Source organism: Anomalospiza imberbis, chromosome 31 (genome assembly GCF_031753505.1).
Source record: "Anomalospiza imberbis isolate Cuckoo-Finch-1a 21T00152 chromosome 31, ASM3175350v1, whole genome shotgun sequence".
In the NCBI taxonomy this organism is placed as follows: domain Eukaryota; kingdom Metazoa; phylum Chordata; class Aves; order Passeriformes; family Viduidae; genus Anomalospiza; species Anomalospiza imberbis.
Window position 1 is genome coordinate 927,262 of NC_089711.1, and position 27,125 is coordinate 954,386.

At 53.1% G+C, this 27,125-nt stretch overlaps 2 protein-coding genes and 1 pseudogene across 2 annotated transcripts; 2 read left to right on the plus strand and 1 right to left on the minus strand.

Annotated features, from left to right (window-relative positions):
* Positions 1–1,755: 1,755 nt before the first annotated feature.
* The window catches only part of LOC137463880 (zinc finger protein 271-like), a 40,193-nt pseudogene continuing 14,823 nt past the window's right edge, over positions 1,756–27,125 (minus strand).
* On the plus strand, positions 10,567–11,997 carry LOC137463886 (zinc finger protein 300-like). The gene has a single exon (XM_068175269.1). It carries the CDS (start codon positions 10,757–10,759, stop codon positions 11,747–11,749), a length of 993 nt encoding a protein of 330 aa, XP_068031370.1. The 5' UTR covers positions 10,567–10,756; the 3' UTR covers positions 11,750–11,997.
* Positions 24,805–25,809, plus strand: LOC137463888 (olfactory receptor 14J1-like). Its single transcript, XM_068175271.1, has one exon. It carries the CDS (start codon positions 24,877–24,879, stop codon positions 25,807–25,809), a length of 933 nt encoding a protein of 310 aa, XP_068031372.1. The 5' UTR covers positions 24,805–24,876.

Genomic DNA, 27,125 nt, shown 5'->3' on the forward strand with positions numbered 1-27,125 from the left:
CCTGTCCCCTGGGCCTGGCTCTCCCCTTTCCTCTGCCCCTGCCTTGTCTCTGCTGGCAGGAAGAGTTTTGTCATTAATGTCCTGTCCCAGAGGTGCTGGTGACAATGGCTTCCCCATCAGGCTCCTGGAGCAGAAGTGGCTTTCCAGAGGGCAGCCAGAAATGAGCCCTGAGGCAGCAGCTCTGCAGTGGTGGCCACCAGGCCGGCTTGCCAAGGGAGGCTTCTGGCCATGCCCTGCAAGCAGCTGCTGCTGCCAAGGTGCCTTTGGTGCCTCAGGCTCTCACTGGCACAGCTCCCAGCACGGCACTCTGCCCTTGTGCCCGAGGCCTTCCCTGTGCTGGGGCTGGCCTGGGGCTTTTCCTGCAGCGGGACCTGCCCTGCTCCTGGCACAGGAAAGGCAGTTCCTGCTGGAGCAGGAGGCTCTGCCTGCAATGGGCTCAAACCACTCCCGCAAGACCCTGGTGACTTCAAAATTGCTTCCCAGAGCACTGGGGTTCTAATAATTTTTATAACTTCTATACTGTGGAGAAAGTAAGTCTGATTAAGATCTTTCTTCTAATCATGATCAGAAACAATCAGAGCTCTGTTTATATAAATATGTCTGTCATTCCATCGTTAATCCTGTGGGATAAATTGCATTAAGGTTCAATTCCACCTGTCCAATCTTTTACACCTTTGATAAAGTTTGGAGGTGGGATTGGATCCAGCTGCTCCCGGTCTCCTTTCTCAGAAGGAATTTTAAAAGTCTGGGGGTCCTGCAGGGGTTTCAGGATCTATGTTGGCTGTTGGGGGTCATTTCTCCACCTCAAGACTCAGCAGGAGTTTCTCCAATAAGGAAATAAAGCTTTTGCCTGAAGCTCCCACTCTGCCCATGACAGGAACCCCTGTGAGTTCCCATGACATCCTGGCTCTTTGTCAGCCTGGGGACTCCTGGGATGTCACTGTGGAGGCCCCGTGAGTGCCTGTGACAGATCGGTGCCTTTGCAGCCCAAGGTCCCCTGGCATGTCACCATGGGATGGCTGTGACTGCCTCTGACCACACGGCTCTCTCCCATCCCCAGAAACCCCTGGGAGGTCTCCATGGAGCCCCTGTCTCTGCCTGGGACATTCCAGCTCTTGAGCAGCCTGGAGACTCTTGGAAAGTCCCCATGGAACCCCTCTGAGTGCCTGTGAAAAATCTGATCCTTAGCAGGCAACCATCACCAGGAACCCCTGTTGCTATGGTCATTTTCCATGGCAACCATCACCAGCCCCTGTTGCTATGGTCAGTTTCCATGGCAACCATCACCAGGAACCCCTGTTGCTATGGTCAGTTTCCATGGCAACCATCACCAGGAACCCCTGTTGCTATGGTCAGTTTCCATGGCAACCATCACCAGCCCCTGTTGCTATGGTCAGTTTCCATGGCAACCATCACCAGCCCCTGTTGCTATGGTCCGTCCCTGGGCCGCTCCATGGAGTCCCCATGCCAGGGGTGGTTGCCATGGACACCAGCTCAGGCCTGGAGCCAGAGCCCGTTGCCATGGCAACCATTGGCAGTCCCATCCCCAGGGCCATGGGATCCCAGAACCACAGAACTGGCTGAGCTGGGAGGGGCCCATCAGGATCCTCGAGTCCAACTGCTGGCCCTGCACAGGACACCCCAACAATGCCAGCCTGGGCCTGGCAGCGGTGTCCAAACGCTGCTGGAGCTCAGAGAGCCCTGGAGCTGTGACCCTTCCCTGGGGAGCCTGGGCAGTGCCCCAGCAGCCTCTGGCCAAAAACCTTTTCCTGAGATCCAACCTCAGCCTGCCCTGACTCAGCTGCAGCCGTTCCCTCCAGTCCTGTCCCTGGGCACCAGAGTGAAGAGGTTCCCCCAGCCCCAGCCAGGGACCCGCTCCCAAGGCTGTTGCCATGGTCATCAGGGCTGGGACCAGCTGGGATGCTCGGTTTCCAAGGGCCGGGGTTCAGGAATGGGATTCCCCAATTTCCTGCTCCGGCTAAAACCACACTGCTGCTCGCTGCCCTCCTGTCTCCCATGGAAAGCACAAAAGGCAAAGATCCCGGGCTGGGTTAAGAACAATTTACTGGGAACAGCGACGAGACAAGGAACAAACAGGACCAGAAAAATGCTGATAACAGAAGGGATAAGAAAAAATATTTACAGGGAAAACTACATCACAACTGACTGGCTCTTCCTGGCCATGTATTTCCTCCTGCCTGGAAAGGACACCCTTCTCCTCCGGGACAGAGAGGGAGAGAGAGAGTCCCTTTCCTGCCCCTGGCAATGACCTGAGGTGGGAGTGAATATAATGACAGGGCCATGGCCAGACCCTCATGTTCTTCAATCCCACACCATGTCATTGGCAGGGGCAGGAAAAGGGAAAGATCTCTTCCCAGCATGGATCACAGGGAACATGGATCACCAGAGCTCTTCCCAACATGGGTTCTCCCATGGGGGATGGAGCTGGAGCAGTGCACAAAGCTCTTCCTGGAGCTAGGGCATTTGTAGGGCTTCCCTTGCTGGTGTCTCTGTTGGTGTCTGGTCAAGTGAGAGCTCCTGGAGAAGCTCTTCCCACACTGGGGACACGTGTAGGGCCTCTCCCTGGTGTGGATGTGCTGGTGCCTGATGAGATGGGAGTTTTGCTTGAAGCCCTTCCTGCAGTGGGGGCAGCGGAAGGGCCTCTCCCTGGTGTGAATCCGCTGGTGCTTGAGAAGAATGGATCTGGTCTGAAAGCTCTTCTGACAGTTGGGACATTCGTAGGGCCTCTCCCCAGTGTGGATCATTTGGTGGATGATCAGTTGGGACTTCTGGCTGAAGCCCTTCCCACATTCCCCACACTTGTACGGCCTTTCTCCAGTGTGGATCCTCTGGTGGCGGATCAAGTGGGACCTTAGGCTGAAACTCTTCCTACATTCCCCACACTCGTAGGGCCTCTCCCCAGTGTGGATGCGTTGATGGATGATGAGGCTGGATCTGTAGCTGAAACCCTTCCCACACTCCCCACACTCGTAGGGCCATTCCCCGGTGTGGATCATCTGGTGGCAGATTAGGCTGTTGCTCTGCCTGAAGCACTTCCCACACTCCAAGCACTTGTAGGGCTTCTCCCCATCATGAAGCTGCTGATGGCCCACCAGCTCCGAGCTCTGGCTGAAGCTCTGTCCACCTTCCTGGCACAGGGTGGGTCTTTCCTCCTCAGAGCACCCTGGGCTGGGTTTGCAGCTCCTCCTCCTGTGGGATCTCCAGGGCTTTTCCTCCCCGTTGAATTCCTGCGCCATGGAGCCAGTCAAAACGGCCTCTGCCACGAGGTTCTGCCATGGGGATTTGTCCGTCCTGGTCTTCATCCTCAGCTTTTTGTCTGGGGGAGGAAGGACAAGGAGAGGTTGGGATTTGCCTCCGTGCCATAGGGAAGGGGAAGGAGATCCCCCCAGTGCGTCCCCGGCAGGATGGCGTTGGCAGCGATGTTGTCCTGTAGTCGGGGGCCGTGCTGGGCTGGGAGATGGAGTAGGAGAGAGGGGGAAAGGGGCAGTGACTTCCTCCTCACCTGCCTGGGTTTCCAGGGGCTCCTTCCCCTTCCTCGCAGCCTTCTCCTCCATTTCGCAATGGTTTGGAGAAGGAAAATTCTGTTTTGGGAGGAAAACAAGGGATGAGCACAATGAGTTTTGTACTGGTTTGAAGGCAAACCAGGAGGAGAGTCTAAGCCAGAATTACAATTTAATACAAAAAAATCAATATCAAGGCAATGATACAGAAACACTGGCTTAATCTGACAGAGTCAGGTTATAAGCTGACACCCCGTTGGTCAGGGTGGTGGTAGCAGTCTGATGAAATGGAGGTTCCAGCCCTGTTGGAGTGATGATCGTGATTCTGTCAAAGCAGTGATCCTGTAGAAGGGATCACCTGATGGGTCTTCCTCTGAAGGTCCAGTGGTGGTTACGGAGCTCTTGTCCTCTGGGAATCCAGTAGGCAAGGTGGTCCTGGTGTTGGAAGGGTGAGATTATATCCAGGTAGGAATGCTTGGTTCCTCCCCCTGGGTGGAGCATCCCACAATGGGATGATGTAATTTTATCAGTCCTGCAGTGGCACTCAATGGCCCATTAACAGAAGACAGCCCCTGGAGGGCGTTATCAGGGCTGAGTCATGGAAGAGATAAAGAACACTGCCCCACCTGTTTATCACAGTTTATGAAGATGGTGACTGAAAACATACTTTGGGTTACATCTTACATTGCACCCTGAAACAGTGAGGCAATCCCTGCTCGGGGTGGGGGCTGAACACCACCCCCCTTACCCAAACTGGCTCAGGTGTAAAACCCCACCCTGGGAAGGCCCCGCACACAGTGGACAATGTCACACTTGCCCCACCTCAGGGGAGGTCTCTGTCCCTGTCACTCCCTTGCTCTCCCCCCTTTTCTCTTTCTTCCATCTCTCCCTCTACCTCACATTTACTGTTCAATAAAATCCACTTGGGATTGGTCTCGTTAGCACCTTAATTGGGGCAGAGGCACCTCTCTAACAATTTTATTAACCAGATTGAGACATTATTTTGGTGCAGTGAGTTCAGGGCACTGTTGTCTGACCCCAAGTGCCTTTGACAACAGCATGGTTCCCTCCTCTCAGGAGGTTCTGGCTCTTTCTGGAGGAACTCTTGGAAACTTCAATGCAGCTTCTTCAGTGTGACTTTTGGGAGAACTTACGAGGAAAATGGCTGTTGTGGGTGGCCAGTGTAAAGAAAATATTTTGTTGTCCTTCCTAGAAATGTTTGTTAAAATCACTGGAGGAAAGGAAGCAAATGATACCAGCAAGACTGACAAGGATCATTCAGCACAAGGTGAGCAACACAAGGCTGCACGAAGTCGTACAAGAAGCCCAGCTCAAATAGCTATATTCCCCAATAAGTCCCAATTTCACAGGCTTGGGGGCTTTGCCAAATGAGTTAGTTAGATATGATAGTTAGAGAAAGTAGCATGTACTTTTAGTATCCTCTTTTATATAGTATATTAATGCATTATAGCATAATTATAATAAAGAAATCATTCAGCCTTCTGAACTGGAATTAGACATCTTCATTCTTCCTATTGGGTTTGCCTGCGTCTACAACAGCCAAATGTGAGAATCATTTTTCTCTTCGTCCCTGTCACCTTTGTGACAGGTAGACTGAGCTTTCCCTTCCCTTTAATAATCTGTATTGGGCCGAATTTCCACTTTTCTTTTATCGGAACCTGCCAGTAGCTGAGCTGGAGCTGTGCAGGAACCAATGAATTTTGGAATTGCCACAGAATTGCTTCTATTGTCGGTTTGTTCATGTTTGGGATTTGTTTGCGTTTCCATCACAAGTGACATGTGGGAATATCAAATATTCATCAAAGTATTTTATGCAGAGTTAAGTTTGATTTCTGCTGAGATTATTTTGTCTGGTGCCCAAGGGATGCTCCAGGACAGTTTGTGCCTCTCGCCCTGGAGGATGCTTGGGAGGGGCTTGGGGGGATTGTCCCTGTCCCTTTTACCCCAGGCCATTCCCCAGGGTCTGTCCCTGTCACCCAAAGCCATTCCCCAGGGGGTGTCCCTCTCTCACCTTAGACCATTCCCCAGGGGGTGTCCCTGTCCCTGTCACCCCAGGCCATTCTCCAGGGGTCTCCATTGTTCTCACCCCAGGGAACACCTGGGGGGTCTCCCTCCCTCTCACCCTTTGCCAGGAGTTGCTCGGGGCAGTCTCTGTCCCTCTCAGCCCAGGGCATGGTCGGGGGTCTTTGTCCCCTTGCCCTGGGGGATGCTCGAGGGGTCTCCATCCCTCTGGCCTCAGGGAATGCTTGTGCAGGGCTGGGGACCAGGGGCTCTGTGTCCCTCTCACCTCTGAGGGTGCTCAGGGCGGGGGGGCTCTCCAACCTTCTCATCCCTGGTGAGGTGGGGGGTTCTCTGCCCCTCTCAGCCCTGGTGTGACCCTGCCCAAACGTCATCGGGGTCAGAGGGACAGAGACATCCCCAAACGCCCAGAAAGGCTGAACCTGGGATTTGATTTGGGATGAGGACTTAGGAAGAGGGTGGAATTGGGGCTGGGTTTGGAGTTGGGACTGAGATTTGGATTAGAGCTGGGATTGGGGTTAAGGCTAGTCATGGGATTGGCTTTAGGGCTGGAGTTGGGATTGGGTCTGAGGCTAGATGAGTCTGGCACTGGGATGAGATTAAATACAGAACTGTGAGTGTGTCTAAATGTGGAGTGAGATTGAGACCAGGATCAGGGTCAGGTTTGGGACTGAGTGCACGCAGGGCAGGACAGGGGGGATGTCACTGCAGGATGTCCCTGGCATCGTCCCAGCCCTCCTCAGGCACCTCCAAACATGGGGGGCAGCTGGGTTCTCCAAGATCCAGGTGCTCCCACGCTGCCCCTCAATACCAGGTGAGCATTCCCTGCGGGCAGCCCTGAATGTGACCCTTGGGGCTCTGGGATCAGCCTTCACATCCCACAGTGGGAGCAGCTGCGGACATGCCAAGAGATTTTTCCCCTGCCTCTTTCCTGAGGAAGGGTGAAGCCCAGCTGTCCTTTCCTTCTGGTGCCTTCTACTCTCCTCAGCTGAGGATGTCAAACTCCCCACGAGCAGGAAAGTCCCTATTCCCTGTTTCTTTGTGACTGCTGCGTGGAACATCCATTCAGAATGAAGAACGTTCTGACAGCCCTGCTGAATGACAGCGGGAGGAGGTTTGTGAGAAAGGGAGGAAATTGTATTTTGATTGGAAATACAAGTCACAAAATTATTTCTTTCCATCCCATTCCTTTTCAGTCAGTTGCAGTTCTGTTTTCAGAGTGCCACCTTCTCAGTGTTTGTGTCCTCTTTTCTCTCCTGCCTCTCTTTGCCTGCTCTGTGTCTCTCTCAGTGTCTCCCTTGATCCAGGGCAGCTCCCACCAAAGGCCCTGCCCTGATTTCATTCCTAATCCATGAGCTACAACAACTATGAGTGAAGTTATGAAGGCTGGCAGTGAAATGTCACTGTAGGAACTTGCTCCACTTGGCTTCTGGCTCCTTGGTAAGAGCTTTGCCTTCAAGGGCAGGAACATCTTTTCCTGGCTGGGAACTGGAATTCCAGCCCCTGGGAGTGTGTGCCGTGGATCCCAGAGGGGCATTCCCGAGGCTCCCAGGGTGCTGCTCCTGCAGTGGCTCCCAAGGAGCCGTGTCACATCAGGGAGAATCTCAAAATCTTGATTATCTCAGGGGTCATTTATAGTCCTCTGTGGAAGGGGGGGACAGGCAAAAGACAATGAATGTCCATTGAAGCCACCAAAGGGGAACAGGTCATGTTATCAGCAGTGAGCGAGAGCCATTGTCTTCTTGGTCCATCGACCACACCTGGGCAAACATCTCACATTGATCAGGCCAGCCCTCCTCCCTGTGGTAGGGGTCTGAGTCTCAGTCTTTGGGAGGGGCTTCAATCTCCATCCATCACAGTGGTCATGAGGCAGATGAGGGGTCTTCCGTGGGAGATCACCAGAGTTACCCCAGAAAGTTCATTTGGCCAAGAGGTGGGAAAATTCGTGGGTTGAGCAGGTATTGTGAAGCAGGTGTAAGCAGGTAGAACAAGCCGCTCCTTGCCAGGCCCTGCTCAAAGCGGTGGTCTGTGGTGATACAGCAAATACACCTGAAAAAATAATTATCCATCTTTCCAAGCCAGAACTCCGATAGGGGTCTCCAGGATCTCAGTCTCTGCCATTGTGGCAAACGTGAGGCAAAAATGAGGGGAACTTGGGACCGTCTCTTACACAGGGGCGTGCATGTCCTTTGAAGGGGAACGATCCCCACATGCGTCCAGCGCGGCAATAAACACACAGTCTCTACAGCTCCGTACGGGATTTGTGGGGATCGATTTTTCATCCACGTTTCAGCAGCAGAGCTAGCAGACTAAACAGCGTATTTTGCCTATGCTGGCAAGCTACTAATGATTCAAAGCAGCACATTTCACCTAAATACAAATGGATTTCTACCCTGTTATATTTACCCTGTAAAATAGCCTGTTTCAACTCCCGAGCACCCCCTGGGCTGAGAGGGAGAGAGACTCCCTTGAGCACTCCCCTGGCACAGGGGTGAGAAGTAGGGAGACCCTCCCAGGCATTCCCTGAGGTGAGAACGATGGAGAGATGGAGACCCCCTGGGGAATGGCCTGGGGTGACAGGGACAGGGACACCCCTTGGGGAATGGCTTGGGGTGACAGGGACAGGGACAACCCCCAAGCCCCTCCCAAGCATCTGCCAGGACAAGAGGCACAGAGACACCTCAAGCATCGCCTGGGCACTGGACAAAACAAACTCGGCAGAAATCAAACTTCACCCTACATAAAATGCCTTGAGGAATATTTGCTCTTCCCACATGTCACTTGTGATGGAAACGCAAACAAATCCCAAACGTGAATAAACTGACAGTAGTAGCAATAATGTGGCAATTTGAAATTTCATCGTTTCCTGCACAGCTTCAGCTCTGCTGCTGGCAGGTTCTGATAAAAGTGAAAATTTGAAAAAAATGATTCTCACATTTGGCAAAGCTCACAAGCCTGTGAATTTGGGAGTTATTTGGGAATTTAGCTACTTGAGCTGAGCTTCTTCTAGTGAAACAGAAACTTTAAGGGATTTAAAGATTTCAGAGGAGCTAAGATTTTAGTTAGAGATAAGCCTTACTAGAGTTAATTAAAACAAATGAGTAGGCCTTGATGAAGTTAAGAGTTAGTAGTTAACTAATAATTGATTGCTTGTCAACACAATGTTTAGTTAGCTGGGTTTATAATGAAGAATATAGAAACTGACAAATAGCTTTTAGGAACATAAGACAGTTGTGGGCCTCCTCTGTTCTGAAACCGATTGAAGACAGGGAATGGGAGCTCTACCAAGGTTCATTTGTCATATTTGCATTGAAAAGGTAGAAAGGTCAGAATGAGCAAGACTTCATTTACTTCCTCATTTTGGGACCCCTCCCCATGAAAGGGACCACTGACCCTTTTCAAGGAACAAACTACACAAGCTTAATAGCTTTTGAAAAGATTAGCATACGAAGTGAGGAATGGGATGTACCAAAATTATGAATATGTATTTGCATTTTGGGCATTCAATACTTGTATGGATAAAAGGACTCTGTAATCATTTGAAAGGTGCAGTGTGTATTTGGGAGCTATCCTGCACACTGCCTGGCATCGTAATAAACATACACTTTCTTACTTTAAACTGTTATATAGTTTTTGCCCGTCACAGTTGGATATCGGTACTAGATCAATATCCATATTTCTTTAATAAATCACTAGGATTTTGGCAGCCTTGTGTACCTCACCTTGTGGTGAAAGAGCCTTGTCAGTCTTGCTGGTATCATTTGCTCCCTTTCCTGCAGTGATTTTAACAAACTTTTCTAGGAAGGACAACAAAATATTTTCTTTACACTGGCCACCCACAAAAACCATTTTCCTCATAAGTTCTCCCAAAAGTCACACAGAAGAAGCTGCATGGAAGTTTCCAAGAGTTCCTCCAGAAAGAGCCAGAACCTCCTGAGAGGAGGGAACCATGCTGTTGTCAAAGGCACTTAGGGTCAGACATCAGTGCCCTGAACTCACTGCACCAAAATAATGTCTCAATCTGGTTAATAAAATTGTTAGAGAGGTGCCTCTGCCCCAATTAGGGTGTTAACGAGACCAATCCCAAGTGGATTTTATTGAACAGTAAATGTGAGGTAGAGGGAGAGATGGAAGAAAGAGAAAAGGGGGGAGAGCAAGGGAGTGACAGGGACAGAGACCTCCCCTGAGGTGGGGCAAGTGTGACATTGTCCCCTGTGTGCGGGGCCTTCCCAGGGTGGGGGTTTTACACCTGAGCCAGTTTGGGTAAGGGGGGTGGTGTTCAGCCCCCACCCCGAGCAGGGATTGCCTCACTGTTTCAGGGTGCAATGTAAGATGTAACCAAAAGTATGTTCTCAGTCACCATCTTCATAAACTGTGATAAACAGGTGGGGCAGTGTTCTTTATCTCTTCCATGACTCAGCCCTGATAACGCCCTCCAGGGGCTGTCTTCTGTTAATGGGCCATTGAGTGCCACTGCAGGACTGATAAAATTACATCATCCCATTGTGGGATGCTCCGCCCAGGGGGAGGAACCAAGCATTCCTACCTGGATATAATCTCACCCTTGCAACACCAGGACCACCTTGCCTACTGGATTCCCAGAGGACAAGAGCTCCGTAACCACCACTGGACCTTCAGAGGAAGACCAGACCCTTCTACAGGATCGCCGCTTTGACAGAATCACGTTCATCACTCCAACAGGACTGCAGCCTCCATTTCATCAGACTGCTACCACCACCCTGACCAACGGGGTGTCAGCTTATATCCTGACTCTGTCAGATTAAGCCAGTGTTTCTGTATCATTGCCTTGATATTGATTTTTTTGTATTAAATTGTAATTCTGGCTTAGACTCTCCTCCTGGTTTGCCTTCAAACCAGTACAAAACTCATTGTGCTCATCCCTTGTTTTCCTCCCCAAACAGAATTTTCCACTCCCAGACCTTTGCCAGATGGAGGAGAAGGCTGTGAGGAAGATGTCCCGAGACACCTATGCACGTGAGGAGGAAATCACTGCCCCTTTCCTCCTCTCTCCTGCTCCATCTCCCAGCCCAGCAGAGCCCCTGGTTGCAGGACAACCCCAGTGCAGACCCCGTCCTGCCGGGGACGCACTGTGGGGATCTCCTTCCCCTTCCCTCTGGCACGGAGGCAAATCCCAACCTCTCCTTGTCCTTCCTCCCCCAGACAAAAAGCTGAGGATGAAGACCAGGGAGGACAAATCCCCATGGCAGAACCTCGTGTCAGAGGCCGTTTTGACCGGCTCCATGGCGCAGGAATCCAACGGGGAGGAAAAGCCCAGGAGATCCCGCAGGAGGAGGAGCTGCAAACCCAGCCCAGGGTGCTCTGAGGAGGAAAGACCCACCCTGTGCCAGGAAGGTGGACAGAGCTTCAGCCAGAGCTCGGAGCTGGTGGGCCATCAGCAGCTTCATGATGGGGAGAAGTCCTACAAGTGCTTAGAGTGTGGGAAGAGCTTCAGGAGGAGTTTCAACCTGTTCTGCCACCAGATGATCCACACCGGGGAATGGCCCTACGAGTGTGGGGAGTGTGGGAAGGGCTTCAGCTACAGATCCAACCTCATCATCCATCAATGCATCCACACTGGGGAGAGACCCTACGAGTGTCCCAAGTGTCAGAAGAGGTTTCCGACCAGCTCCAGTCTCCTTGTACATCAGCGGATTCACACTGAGGAGAGGCCCTTCCGCTGCCCCGACTGCGGGAAGGGCTTCAAGCACAACTCCACGCTTGTCAGACACCGGCGCATCCACACCAGAGAGAGGCCCTACGAATGTGGGGAATGTGGAAAGAGCTTCCGCCAGAAGTCCCACTTGATCTGCCACCGGAGGATCCACACTGGAGAAAGGCCATACAAGTGTGGGGAATGTGGGAAGGGCTTCAGCCAGAAGTCCCATCTGATCATCCACCAAATGATCCACACTGGGGAGAAGCCATATGAGTGTCCTGAGTGTCAGAAGAGGTTTCCCACCAGCTCCCATCTCCTCCTGCACCAGCGCATTCACACAGAGGAGAGGCCCTTCTGCTGCCCCGACTGCAGGAAGGGCTTCAAGCACAACTCCCACCTCGTCACTCACCGGCGCATTCACACTGGGGAGAGGCCCTACACGTGTCCCCAGTGTGGGAAGAGCTTCACTCAGAGCTCACACTTGACCAGACACCAACGGAGGCACCGGTAAGGAAAGCCCTGCGAGTGCCCCAACTGCAGGAGGAGCTTTGTGCACGGCTCCAGCTTCATCCCCCATGGGAGAACTCATGTTGGGAAGAGCCCTGGTGATCCACGTTCCCTGTGACCCATGCTTGAAAGACATATGTCCCTTTTCCTGCCCCTCCCAATGACATGGTGTGGGATCAAAGAACATGAGGGTCTGGCCATGGCCCTGTCATTACATTCACTCCCACCTCAGGTCACTGCCAGGGGCAAGAGAGGGACTCTCTCTCTCTCTCTCTCTCTCTCTGCCCGAGGAGAAGGGTGTCATTTCCAGGCAGAAGGAAATACATGGCCAGGAAGAGCCCGTAAGTGGTGTTGGAGTTTTCCCTGTAAATAATTTTTCTTATCACTTCTGTTATCAGTATTATTTCTGTTCCTGTTTGTTCCTTATTTCGCTGCTGTTCCCAGTAAATTGTTCTTAACCCAGCCCAGGATCTTTGTCCTTTGTGCTTTTGATGGGAGGCGGGAGGGCAGAGTGCAGCAGTGCGGTTTTAGCGGGAGCAGGAAATTGGGGAATCCCATTCCTGAACCCCGGCCCTTGGAAACCGAGCATCCCAGCTGGCCTGGTGGCCATGGCAACAGCCTTGGGAGCGGATCCCTGGCTGGGGCTGTGGGAACTTCTGCACTCTGGTGCCCAGGGACAGGACTGGAGGAAGCGGCTGCAGCTGAGTCGGGGCAGGCTGAGGTTGGATCTCAGGAAAAGGTTTTTCCCCAGAGGCTGGTGTCCATGGCAAACACCCCTGACATGGGGTCTCCACGGAGCTGCCAAGGGACTGGCAATAGAAACAGGAGGCTGGTGATGGTTGCCATGGAAACTGACCATAGCAACAGGGGCTGGTGATGGTTGCCATGGAAACTGACCATAGCAACAGGGGTTCCTGGTGATGGGTGCCATGGAAACTGACCATAGCAACAGGGGCTGGTGATGGTTGCCATGGAAAATGACCATAGCAACAGGGGTTCCTGGTGATGGTTGCCATGGAAAATGACCATAGCAACAGGGGTTCCTGGTGATGTTTGCCTGCTAAGGATCAGATTTTTCACAGGCCCTCAGAGGGGTTCCATGGTGACTTTCCAAGTCTCCAAGCTGCTCAAGTGCTGGAATGTCCCAGGCAGAGACAGGGGCTCCATGGAGACCTCCCAGGGGTTTCTGGGGATGGGAGAGAGCCGTGTGGTCAGAGGCAGTCACAGCCATCCCATGGTGACATCCCAGAGGGACACTGGGCTGCAAAGGCACCGATCTGTCACAGGCACTCACGGGGGCTCCACAGTGACATCCCAGGAGTCCCCAGGCTGCCAAAGAACCGAGATGTCACGGGAACTCACAGGGGTTCCTGTCATGGGCAGAGTGGGAGCTTCAGGCAAAAGCTTTATTTCCTTACTGGAGAAACTCCTGCTGAGTCTTGAGGTGGAGAAATGACCCCCAACAGCCACCATGGATCCTCAAACCCCTGCAGGACCCCTAGACTTCTAGAATTCCTTCTAATAGAAGAGACTGGCAGCAGCTGGATCCCATCCCGACCCTGCAGATTGGACAGGTGGAATTGAACCTTAATGCAATTTGTCCCAAAAGATTAACGATGGAATACCAGATAAATCTGTATAAATACAGCTATGATTGATTCTGATCATTATTAGATAAAACGGTCTATTTACAACACAGAATAAAATTTTAAAAATAGTTATTTACTCCTCAATGTAGGAGCTATACCAATTATAGACTATTCTGCTCTAGGAAGCAATTTTGACGTCACCAGGGCCTTGCTGGAGTGGTTTGAGCCCACCGCAGGCAGAGCCTGCTGCTCCAGCAGGAACTGCCTTTCCTGTGCCAGGAGCAGGGCAGGTCCCGCTGCAGAAAAAGCCCCAGGCCAGCCTCAGCACAGGGAAGGCCTCGGGCACAAGGGCAGAGTGCCGTGCTGGGAGCTGTGCCAGGGAGAGCCTGAGGCACCAAAGGCGCCTTGGCAGCAGCAGCTGCTTGCAGGGCATGGCCAAAAGCCTCCCTTGGCAAGCCGGCCTGGTGGCCAGCACTGCAATGTCACTGTTGAGTAAGAAATGTCACAGGCTCATCAGAAGGCTGATTGGCATCATGTGCCATATGTTTGGAACTGCTCCTTTTTATATGCTGCTCCAATCCAGGTAGATAAAATCCCAGAGGCACATATCAGAGGTTTGTTAGGGAAGACAGTGTGGATCAATTCTGCCTCGAGTACAGACAAACCCATTTGTGGGATTGTCTTTGCTCAGGGACCAGGTTGTACATGGTGAATAATGCAGAAATATGGAATAACACGATGTGTACCTCAGGGAGATCTCATATGCAAATATCACTGTTTGTTGGATGTTACTGCCACTGTCTTTGCATTAAACCACACAGACATGAGACAGAAGGAAATGTGTGTCGAAGGTTTGTGCAAGTGATATACAAGGAAATGTGTAAGTGTTGAAGGTTTGAGCAAGTGATATAGAAGGAAATGTGTGTCAATGGTTTGAGCAAGAGAGATGGAAGGAAATGTGTCTGAGTAAGTGAAAGATGGAAGTTTTTACTTGATGAAGTTTTTACATGATGTTTGGTAGTTATGTTGACGATATGGAGATAAGGGGTGGAATGTCCTAGGGTGACATTATGGTGCTTGTATCCCCAATTGTGTGTTCTGCTTATGCTTGATGTTATGTTCTGTGCCTTCGGGACTGGCTCCAAAAAGTGAAGGTTTGTTTTGTCTTGTTATCAGCCAGCTCACCTCTCCCCAAAGTCTGTGTCTAGTAGAGGTTAGGGCTTGCTGGCTTTCTTGCTTGCTTGCTGGTTTGCTTGCTTTCGCTTTGCTCCTGTTCCTGCTTTTTGCTTTTGCCCTTGCTTTTGCTTATTAGTTAGTTTAGCTAGGCAATCCAATTTTTTCCCTGGACTGTTTTTTTTCTTTCCCTTTCCTGAATACCATTTGAACCTGCTCAGGACTGGGACCTGGGAAACACCAAGACACACTGAGAGCCAGCATTTTGTGACCTGCAGCAGCCATCCCCAGTGCTGCTGACCGATAACTGGGCAACCACTCCCAGGAGAGACTTTCTGAATTTGTCACCTCTTCAGAGCATAGAAAGACTTTTTGTCATCTGGTGTTGTTCATGTTTTTTGCTCGGGAGTGCTTTGCCTGCTCAATAAACAGGTTGTTTCCACTACTCTCTGAGGAAATTCTTCCCGAACCAGGTGGGGGATGGGCTGTGGGGATTTGCTTTCTGGGGGCTCCTTCTGGAGGTTTTCTCCCAAATTTGTCCAAAACCAGGACACATTACTACATCAGCAGGCTGTTCTTTGGTGAGATCCAGCAGGGCCCTGTTCAGCCTGTGCTCAGCAAACTGACTGGCCATGAGCCATTGGTGGATGTACCTCACCATGGCAGGCACCTGGAGAAGGCAGGGGGAGACTTGGAAAGCTGCCAGAGGGAGGAATGTCCCCAGCTTCCCCAGAGAAGTGCTTCCCTTGCCACCACACTGCCATGGCCTCAAAGGCTTCCAGTGAGCAGTAGGCATGGCTTGGGAGGCCAAGCAATCCCTGGGAGGATCAAACCCTGGCCACAGGCTGCTTACTTGCTTTGGATTAGAAAACCCCTCCTCTACAAGCATAGCCAGCAGGGCAGCACAGGTCTCCTGTGCAGGACCAGCTCCAGCGCCTTCTTCCTCTTCCTCCACCCAGGACAGCTTGGGCACTCTCGGGGGTCTCTGCTCCATGTCAGTGACTGGATTTGTGGCTACTTGAAGGAGAGATGCCTCGGAAAAGCTCCGAGACAGCAAGGCCTGCAGTCATGCCTGGAAGGCACCTTCAAGAGAGAAGCCTCAGGAAGGCAACAGGACAGCAAGTCCTGCACTCTGGTCTCGAGGGCTCCTGCCACAAGGACAGGAGACTCCTGTCAAGGATTGTGGTCTGGCCTCGAGGGCACCGGTGGCAGGGATGGGAGATGCCTCTGGGGCACAGAGTCCCATGGTCTGCCCTCGAGGACACCTGCAGGAGAGAAGCCTCGGGAAGGCCATGGGTCACCAAGTCCTGTGGTCTGGCCTCGAGGTCAGCTGCAGGAATAACATCTCGGAAAAGCTCTGGGTCAGACACGAATGAGTGCGCTGTGCGGGGGCTCCTCACGGCACCGCTCTGTCCCGTCCTGTCCCGTCGTGTGCTCCGAGCACTGTGGCGTGGTCTTGTCACCGCCAGTTCCTATGTCACCCTGTGTCGCAAAGGGCCCTTGGACACGCTGTCCTGTTCCATGCCACGGTGACCGTGCTGCCCCGTGTCACAAAGGGCCCCTGCACACACTGCCCCCTGCCCTGGGGCCGCCCCCAGCCCACCCAAAGTGGCTCGGGTTGGAAGGAATCCCTCACCCCAAGTGTCTAAGACAGCCCAACAGGATCTTTAGGAACGGCTGAAACCATCAGCAAACGCTGCCCTGCTCTGCGGGCTCAGGGCAGCAGAAGGAGCCCCCAGGGCTGCCGACGCAGCCGCGCTGGGAAGAGCACGGGGCCTTCACAGAAACTGGCACGGCCTCCTTGGGACACGTCCCATATGGTGGCCATCCTAAACCCGTGGATGTGACACAGACAAGGAACGTGTGGGCCAGGGCAGGAATGCTGCTCTGACCCCTGGGGCCCGGGGAGCACTGACATCAGCAGGTGTGGCAGAGTCCCTGCCCAAGCAGACCTGCCACCCCCCAAGCCCTGGCAGCACCGGTGCCCGTCTCCTGCCCCAGAGACCTGTGCCCGTGGGGGGCTCCTGTGCCAGAGGGAGCCAAAGCCCACGTGCATTGGGGGCTGCGCTCCTGCCTGCAGGGGCTGTTGGCAGGAGCACCTGGAGCAACGCTGGCAACACTTGGTCTCTGTCAGAAGCTCTTACTCCATGCTGAAATTATTTTCTCATTGAAGTTATTGCCTTCAGCACAAAAACCCCTTAGCGACGAAGGCACAGAAGAATCTGGCAAGTAAGAATCCTCAGTTCAGGAAAGCTTTACTTCCCATTGCTCAACTCAAGTAGTTCCAAGAATTTACAAACTTCCCAAATTAATTGGGATGGCCTGAGGAGGTGAAGAGTTGGAATTTTGCTTCCCATCTCAAAGCAGCAACTCATTTGCCTTAACCTCATCCACTGAGGGTCACTTTACAGAACATAACACTACACAAAAAAAGGGAAAAAAACAAGGGCCATGTTTTGGTTTTCTACGAAGGGATGATAATATCCTAATTCTCTTAAGGAATAAAAGCTCTCAAGAAATGAAAGTCCACTCAATGATACAATAGTAGCCCAAAGAAATGAGTAGATGGCAAAAGGGCTAATCCTCCCCCGGTACAAAGATCTGAGTGGCCAGTAAAGTACAGCTCTGCCCTCTTGTTCCCTGCAGGACAATCAGGACCATGAAGAGGAAAAGTCACAGATATTCCTTCTGGCCTCCCTAACCAAAGCTGTGCCAAGGCACAGATGCTGCCTTCAAACTGACTCAAATTCCAGCCTAGACCTCTCACCTTCCAGACAACTCCTTCTCCAACACCCCACCAACACCAGCCCCCCAAACTCCCGCACAGAAGCCCTCAACACCCCGCCAGGAGCCCCAGCTGTCCCCGTCCCTCCGCTGAGCTTTCCCACCCTCCAGCAGACGCCCTGGTTCCCTGCAGGTGCCGTGGGATGGCACTCAGGAGGATCTGCTCCAAGGCCTTCCCCTGGAGCACGCTCAGGCTGCCAGGCCTATGGATCCTGGATCATCCTTCCCACCGAGCCTTCCTGTGCACGGCTGCTCCATTTGCACCTTTGCGCTCAGCTCGGACTTCTCCACTTCACCAGGAGTGCTGGGAAAGGATGGAGAGCAGCCGGGCAAGCTCTTTCTGCAGCTCCCTCTTTACCCTCGGGGAGGGAGAACATCCCACAGGAAAGCAACTGGTGCCACAAGGAGCAGGTGGCCTCAGGCACCTTTGGGGATGGAACAAGGCCTTGGTTTGACATAAGTAAGCACAAGCAATTCACATGAGTAAACAAGTAATTAGCACAGACATGCCTAAGTACTTAGCACCAGTTAGCATAACAAAAACCTGATGGCCTAACTTGACATGAGAGTGACCTGACAAAAAGCTTTAGACACAGTCTACCAGAAGAACTAAGGGCAAGTGTGGAATCAGCCCTGTGCAGGGAAGCCCTGAGGAAGACTTTGTGCTGCTTTGGGGCATCGAGACCGCTCCTGGCCAGGGCCTGGACATCAGCTTCAAGTATGGGAATCTGACACAATGCATTTCCAACCGCCTGCCTATGGAATCACCTCAGCGGTGTAAAGATGGATGGTGTTTTTGATACAACTCCTACATCAACCCACTGAAATTTATACCTGGTGGAGAAACATTTCAGTGGGTGCAGACCCTTGCCCTCCTGCCAGGTCAATAAAAGGGCTTTTGGCTGACAATGCATTTGTCTGCCGATTTGCTGAATGAGGGAGACCCCTCAGGACTGCTGTATCCTGAGGGAACACCGTTGGCCTTGGCCTGTAGGCACCTGCACAAGCTTAAAATCAGCTGCCTCAGCTTCCAGGACCTCTCTTGGCCGGCATCCTGACGTGGATGCAGGACTGCTGCGAGGCACTGCTGGGACCCAGCGGGACAGGACCGGCTGTCTCGTGTCCACGTAGCACCCCTCACACAGCCAGGGCCATCCCGAAACCAGACAAACACTCACGTGTCAGCACAGGGGAGCAAGGAGCACTGGGCTCCTCTCAGGGTATCTCAGCTGGGCTCGCTCCTTGTGGAGCCTGCAGTGTCACAGAGGAGCCGTTGTGACACAGTGAGGGCGCATGGAGCCGAGGAGCCATTGTGACACATCAGGGCTTTCTGGAACCACGAAGCCATTGTGACATTGCAAGGCCCCATGGAAGCACAGGGCCATTGTGACACTGCAGAAGCAAGGGGAACATTGTGACACTCAGGGCCTCATGGAACCAAGGAGACCATTGTGACACTGTGGAGTCCCACAGAATCAAGGGAACATGGAACAGGTCTGGCTGGCTGGGCCTCCAGGGGACCACCTGAGAGGTCCAGCAGACCTTGGCATGTCAAGGGCTGCTTCTCTCTGACCTGAAGCACTGGGGCTCTGTGCTTTCCTTCCTATGGGAGAGAACTGGCCTTCTCCTCCAGTGACCTTGGGCCAAAACCAGGATTCCTCCTCCAAATTTCCTTATATGCAAAGATTGTTCCCAGATAAAATCTGCCAGGAGAAACAGGTCTGGCTGCCCTGGCCACCCAGGGGCCACCTCTCATCTGCCTTTGAAACACTGGGACCATGTTCTTTTCTTTCTTATGGGAAAAAAACATCCATCTCGACCAGGCACCCATGGCCAAAATGGGGCATCTGCCTCCAGAATTCCCTATATCCAAGGATAGCTCCCAGACAAAAGCTGCCAGGGGAGACAAGTCTGGCTGGCCTTGGCTTCCTGAGGGCTGGCACTCATGTGCCTCTGAAACACTGGGGCTCTGTGCTTTCCTTGCTAATGAAAAGAACGCCTCTTCATGTCCAGGCACCCACGGCCAAAACTGAGATTCCACTTCCAAAATGCCCTGTGTCCAAGGATAGCCCCTAGACAAAAGGTGCCAGGACAGACAGGTCTGGCTGGCTTGGCCTAAGGATGGCCACCTCTCATCTTCTTCCAGAACACTTGGATTTTGTGCTTTTCTTTCCTATAGGAAAAAAACATCCATCCTGACCAGGCGCCCATGGCCAAAATTATGATCCCACCTTCAAAACTCTGTACATCTAAGGATTGCTCCCAAGTGAAAGCTCCCAGGACAGACAGGTCTGGGTGTCCTTGGCCTCTTGGGAGCTGCCTCTCACCTGCCTCGAAATACTGGGGTTTGATGCTTTCCTTCCTATGGAAAAGAACCGTCCTTCTTCTCAAGGTGTCCATGGTCAAAATGGAGATTCCTCCTCCCAAATTCCATATATCCAAGGAACCCTCCATGACAAAAGCTGCCAGGACAAACAGGTCTGGCTGGCTTGGCCTCCCAGGAGCCACCTCTCTCCTCTTCTGCCTTTGAAACACTTGGGCTCTGTGCTTTCCTTCTTATGGAAAAGAACCGTCCTTCTTATCTATGCAGAAATGGCTGAAACTGGGGTTCCAGCTCCCAAATTCCCTATATCCAAGGGTTGCTTTCAGACAAAAGCTACCAGGACAAAGAGGTCTGGCTGGCCTAGGCCTCTGGTGGCCACCTTTCATCTGCCCTTGAAACACCGGTGTTCTGTGCTTTTCTTCGTATGGAAAAGAATTATGCTTCTCCTCCAGGTGTCCATGTCGGAAATTGGGATTCCACTTCCAAAATTCCCTATATCCAAAGGATGCTCCCAGCCAAAATCTGCCAGTACCATCAAGTCTGGCTGGCCTTGGCCTCCGGTGGCTGCCCCTGCCACACTGGGGCTCAGTTCTTTCCTTCCCATGGAGATCACTGTGACACGGTGGGGACCTCATGGAAGCAAGGGGATCATTGTGGCACCACTGGAGCCCATGGAACCAAGGGGCCATGGTGACACAGCGGGGCTTCATGGACCCAGAGACCATTATGACTCTGTGGGACCTGATGGAACCATGGAGACCATTCTGACCCTTCAGGGCCTCGTGTCACCAAGGGGGCATTGTGACACCTCAGGGCCTCATGGAAGCAAGGGACCATTGGGACACTGTGGGGCCCCATGGAACCGAGGGAACATGGAACAGGTCTGGCTGGCTTGGCCTCCCAGGGGCCACCTGACAGGTCTGGCTGATCTTGGGATGTCAAGGGCTGCCTCTCATCAGCTCCTGGAGCACTGGGGCTCTGTGCTTTCCTTGCCATGGAAAAGGACTGTCCCTCTTTTCAGCTGCTCATTGCCAAAATTGGTATCCTCCCTAAAAAATTTCCAATATGCAAGGGTATCTCCCAGAAAAAAAACTGTCAGCTCTAGCTGACCTCTGGCAGTAACCTCTCATCCACCTGGGGAAACTGTGGGGCTCTGTTCCTTCCTTCCTGTGGAAAAGAACCTGGCCTTCATGTCCAGGGTCCATGGCAAAAATTAGAAGTAGGCCTCCAAAATTCCGTATATCCAAGGATCGCTCCCAGACAAAAGTAGCCCGGACAGACAGGTCAGGCTGGCCCTGTCCTCTGGTGTTTTTCTTAGACTATGAGCTGAATGTTTCCATTTGAAAATACCTTGGACAGCACCCAGAGATCTTCCAAGGTGGGGTTTTGGGGCCTCGGGTACATGACCACTACATATGGACAAAGGAGCTCTGTGCTCTGTGCTGTTGTGGTGGTTTTGCATCACGGAAGTGATGTCCTGAGAGAAGCTGCTAGCAGTTTCCTCCGTGTCTGACAAAAAAACAATCAGTAATTAGCTTTGAGAGCTGACAATCTGTTAAACCACTAAGGAAACTGCACACGCCTCTGTGAAGACACAAGTTAAAGATGGAGAAGCCTGGCTGGGTCTGTTTCCCTTCTAGCCAGCAAAGAGGTGACCAGGCCGGGCCAGCCCCCGTCTCAGCCAGGCCAGGCCGGGCGGCTCCTGCCGTGGGGCCGGGCCCCTTCCCAGGGAGCCGCCAGGCCCCATCGGCTGCCGGGCAGGGCAGGGGAGGCCGCGGGGCCGAGGCCGGGCCGGGCCGTGGCTGCAGTTGCTGACATCTGGCCGCTACCGAGCCCTGCCCCGCCACCAGCCCGGGCCCAGCCAGGATCCGCCGGGCCCCAGGAGCAGCCCCGGGCCGGGCCGGCTCGGCCAAGGTTCTGCCGCCCTTGGGGTTCGCCCGCAACCAGCGGGCAGGGGGAGGAGAAGCCATGGGCCCCGGCCGTGCTGCTGCTGTGCTCTGGCCTGGCTGCTGACATCCTGGCCCTGCCCCAGCGCGGCCCAGCCTGACACAGCCCCAGCGCAGCCGCTGCAGAAACCTCCATGGTAAAACAGCTCCGGCCGCAAGTACCGAGCTCGGCCGGGGTCACGGAACCATCTGCAGGCCCCGGTTGAGATATTGACTCTTCCAGTGCTTCCATCCTCCCTCGAGTGAGAGAAAAGGACAACGTGCAGGCACACAGAGGAGCAACATGAAGATACCGAGGTCAGTGAAGAGGAAGTTGAGTCCCAGGTGGGAGGGATGAGGAGATGCCTTGATCTTGGGGCTGAAATCCTCTGGTAAAGCTATAGAGAAGGATGTAATTGATGCATCAGACTCTCTTTTTCCCTATAACACATTGAAAAGAATTGGCAGATGACTTGTTCAGCAAAGGCCTCCATGCTAATGTAAGGAAAAGTTGAAGTACCTGTGATCCCATAAGAAGTTTGAACAATGAAAGAGAGCAGAGTCATGAGAACCTATGCCCTCAGGGAGAGAAGAAGAAGACCTCTGTTCCCAGAAATGAAGATGGTTTCAGAAATAGATGAAGAGAACCTTTGCTCTTAAACAGCTCATCTTGAAACTAATACCCCATAAGTTGGCATGGCCCATAAATACAGCTGTGGGAAAAGCTGTGAAAAAATGGGAGGGACTTCATGATTCCAGATTTTTCCTGGCAGCTGCTATTCGTGGAACTGAAAAGCCATGAGACAACTGTTTTCTTGTGGAGTAGTCTCCATAATATTTACAAGAGGAATTCTCTCCTTAAGTGAAGAAAGACTATTCTAGATGTGGTAAACTGACTGAAATTTTAGGTTGTGTCTCTTTTCATTGTCAGGCTGTATGGAGAGAGGAAGTGTTGTGAAAGTTTTGTTCTGATTCTTATTACTCTTTATTTTAGTTACTATTAATAAACTTTGCTTTATACCCTTTTAAAGTTTTGAGCCCACTTTGCCTTTCTCCTAATCCTATCTCAGAGCAGGAAATGACTAAGTATATTCTAGTGAGTGCCCTGGTAATTAGCCACTCTCAAATTGGCGAACCAAAACCAATACAGACACTTCCTGATGAACTGCCTCAGACAAGAGGGAAATCAAGGTTGAGTCATATTTTTTCAAGATTTGTTTGATCCTCAATAGCCCCGTGATGCATTTGGAGCTGAGCCCTTGAACCTCAGGGCCTGAGAGGAGATTACACAAACCTTTCCATGAGTCAAAGTCGGAGGAAAACCCCAAAGTGTCTCAAAGCATTAATGGGACCCACTGAGGTCCATCCCCAACACAGGCTCCTCATGGACTCCTTGGAGGAGAGAAACGGAGGCCAGGATTGCACAAAAACCTCTCAGAGACTCAAAATGGCACAAAAACCTCTCAGTGTGGAAAGAAAAACCTGAAGTACCTTACAAAAGTTGAGTATCTCAAAGCATTAATGAGCCACACTGAGTGTCAGTGCAAAACTCTCAAGGGACTCGATAAAGCAGATAATTGGGGCCATGATTGCACAAACCTCTCACACAGTCTGGATCAAAAGGGAAACACCAAGTACCTTAAAAGAACTGAAGAGCCTTGAAGCATTCATGAGCCCCACTGAGTGCTGTTCCTGACAAAGCCTCTCCAGGGACTAATTACAGCACATAATTGGAGGCCATGATTGCACAAAGCTCTCAGAGCCTCCAAGGCAAAAGCCAAAGCCAAAGTGCTTTGAAAAACCTGCAGTCCCTGGGAGCATGAAGGAGCCCCCAGGGCCATTCCTGAGCAAGGCTCCCCAGGGACTCCTTCCAGCAGATCCTTGAGGCCACTGGGATGTGGGCTAGGGGGGATGCTGAGGGCAGGACCAGGGGCTGACAGTGCCCAGCCTGGCTGGGGCTGTGCCAGGAGGCCCCAGTGCCTCAGGACAAGGTGTCTCCTGACAGCCCTTGGTGGCACAGACCCTGCTGTGCCCCAGGGCACCAAGACTTGGCTTCTCTTTGTCCCCACCTGTCATCAGTGCCTCCAGTTCTCTGCTCTGCCTGGGGCCTGGGGACACTTTCTCAGTCGTGTCCCTCAGTGGGACCCATTAAAAGTCAGAGAAACTTTGGAGTTGGATTCTGACTTGGAGCTCTGGAGAGGTTTCTGCAGCTCCCTCTCAGGGCCTGATGTTCAGGGCCTGAGCACAAAGCCCCAGAGGGTCATTAAAATCCTTGTGCTTTGTCTGTGCTGCTGAGCTGGGCCAGGCTCCTGGCACAGAGGGTGATCCTGGCAACCAAGGAGAGCTTCAAAAGCACATTTCTCTGGATGAGCAGCTCTTCTCCCAGCCCAGCAGGGCTGGGGCACTGCCTGCAGCCAGCCCGGGCACAGCACAGAGGCACAGAGAGCTTCCATCAGTCAGGGCTGGGAAGGTGCTGAGAAGTGCCTGGGGCAGAATCACTGGCAGCCCCTGGCACAGGAACCTCTGGCTGCAGGACAATGCAGCTGCAGCTCCTGGAGTGATCTCCTACAGCGGGAACATCCCAATGCCCACAGACCCTGTGAGTACATTCTCTGATCATCTCTTGTGCAGAGCAGCCAGGGGTGCCCAGGGCTGTCCTGCAGAGCAGGGTCCTGCAGCCCAGGGCGCTGTGCTGGGGCTGGGACTCTGCTGCCTGCCAGGGACAGCTCTCAGCTGGCCCGGGGAGCTGCTCCCAGCACTGGGGACAAGATGTGGGTGGAAGGAGACAGCTGGTAGGGTTTTGACGTGTTCTCCTTGTGTGGTGAGGATGCTGCATTGTTCAGGACTGCTCCCAGGTGGCATTTAACTCCAGAACATTTCTAAGCAGATTATACAGGGAGCACAATGAGCCAGAGCCTGCATAAAAGGCAAAATCCTGCTTTTTTAATCTACTGCTCTGGGTTGTCTGCATGGGAAATTGAGAGATGAATATCTCTAAATTTGGGTCGAGGAAAAAAAAAAGTTTTCTCTCTGATCTGAATAAAGCGGGCAGTGACAGAAATCAGCACAGCGTCGCTTAGAGGCAGCATCAGTGTCGCTTTTCCAGCCTCCTCAGGGTTGCTCTGGCATTGCCATCAGAGCCTCGGTCAGCACTGGCAGGGCCCAGCCCTGGGCACAGGGAAGCAGCTGCTGGCAGGGACAGCTCCAGGCAGCAGAGCCCCGGGCAGGCAGAGAGGGAAAGTGCCCCCAGGCTGTGCTGGGATATTTAAAGTCCTCTCCAAACCCAACTATTCCATGATTACTTTTTTTTACAGAACCCGGATCCAAGGCACAGCCAATGTCCAACAGCAGCTCCATCAGCCACTTCCTCCTGCTGGCACTGGCAGACACGCGGCAGCTGCAGCTCCTGCACTTCTGCCTCTTCCTGGGCATCTCCCTGGCTGCCCTCCTGGGCAACGGCCTCATCATCAGCGCCGTAGCCTGCGGCCACCACCTGCACACGCCCATGTTCTTCTTCCTGCTCAACCTGGCCCTCAGCGACCTGGGCTCCATCTGCACCACTGTCCCCAAAGCCATGCACAATTCCCTCTGGGACACCACCACCATCTCCTACACAGGATGTGCTGCTCAGCTTTTTTTCTTTCTGTTCTACATCACAGCAGAGTATTCCCTCCTGACCATCATGTGCTATGACCGCTACGTGTCCATCTGCAAACCCCTGCACTACGGGACCCTCCTGGGCAGCAGAGCTTGTGCCCACATGGCAGCAGCTGCCTGGGCCAGTGCCTTTCTCAATGCTCTCATGCATACGGTCAATACATTTTCCCTGCCCCTGTGCCATGGCAATGCCCTGGGCCAGTTCTTCTGTGAAATCCCCCAGATCCTCAAACTATCCTGCTCAAAATCCTATCTCAGGGAACTTGGGCTTCTTGCTGTTAGCATCTGTTTATCATTTGGCTTTTTTGTGTTCATTGTTTTCTCCTATGTGCAGATCTTCAGGGCTGTGCTGAGGATCCCCTCTGAGCAGGGACGGCACAAAGCCTTTTCCACCTGCCTCCCTCACCTGGCCGTGCTCTCCCTGTTTATCAGCACTGGTGTATTTACCTACCTGAAGCCCCCCTCCATCTCCTCCCCATCCCTGGAACTGGCCCTGTCAGTTCTGTACTCGGTGGTGCCTCCAGCCCTGAACCCCCTCATCTACAGCCTGAGGAACCAGGAGCTCAAGGCTGCAGTGTGGACACTGATGACTGGATGGTTTCAGGAACATTGAACTGCGGGCCACTTTCTGCAAATCACTTGAAATAAAAGTAACCTTTGATACTTCTTGTTTGTTTCATTTTGGAGGTTCTTTTTCTTCTACGTTTTCAATATCGTCCACAAATAAATGCCATTGTTTGTGCCATTTCTCACTTTGTTTCTCTCCACCTTCCCTGTGGCCACAGACTGTGTCAATGAGGGGCTGCACTCTTGGTGGCTTTAAAGGAACTCAAGGATCTCCCAGCAGAGTTTTCTGCAGAGATGCCCTGTTGTTGCCTTCCCTGGAGCTGCCGCAGCAATGTCTGTGTGCAGAGCTGGGGCAGATCAGTGCTGGCACAGCAGCTGTGCCCAGCAGCAGCAGCACTTGGTGTTGCCAGTGCTGCTCCCGTGGCCCTGCCCTGCTGCCCTGGTGGCCCTGGTGTTGCTGCAGGGCCTGAGTGCTCTCGGGGCTGGGCACAGTCCTGGGGGTGGCAGTGCCGGGGCTGCAGCAGGGACAGCCCATGGGCACTGCTGGGGCAGCGCTGACGCCTCAGGCCAGGGCCTGGGGGCTCCAGGCTCCTTGCCCAGGCTCTCTCAAGAACACGGCCAGGCCAATGCTCAGCACAGAAAACCCCCGTGAGCAGCCCCAGGCTGGCCGTGGGCAGGCTGGGGGCAGACAGCAAGGCTGGTGCTCTGCAAGGGCCCTGGGGGAGACGGGAAGGAGCAGCAGAGCAGGGGCTGATCCCTCCCCAGTGCGCTGGACAGCCCAGGGCAGCGTCCCAGAGCGTCCTCATGGAGCTGCCAACAACATCCCCCCTCTGCAGCCCTGACCTCTCCCCCAGCTCACACAGGTGCCCCATCCTTGCAGGCACAGCCACGGCAGCACCGGCTCAGGAGCCCCTGTTTGCATTGCACACAGCAGGCGGGAGCACCCCCATGCTGCTGCTGTGGGGACATGAACCTGAGCGAGCACAAATGCCATCAGCCCCTGGGGCCAGGAAGGGCTGGGGGACGCCAGGGAAACCACTCAGCTTTGTCCTGGCCTCTGCAGCCAGCCACAAAGTTTGTTCCCATCAGCTGGGAGTTTCCTGTCTCACTGCAGACGCTGTTGCTCAGAGCCAGGGCTGCCTGGCAGCCACCCCCAAACTGCCCTGAGCAGTTCCTTGGCTTCTCCTTTGCTTTCTTTACTCTTCCCTGGTCCAGATTTCTTCCTGTTGCCCAGCCCTGTTCCCTCCCCTGCACACAGCCCATCCCTGTTTGCCCCTTCCTCTCTGGCCCCACTCTCCATTCCAGTTCCTGACTTGGCACCATGGGAACGGCCCTTGGGGAGCAGGATCATCCTACAAGTGC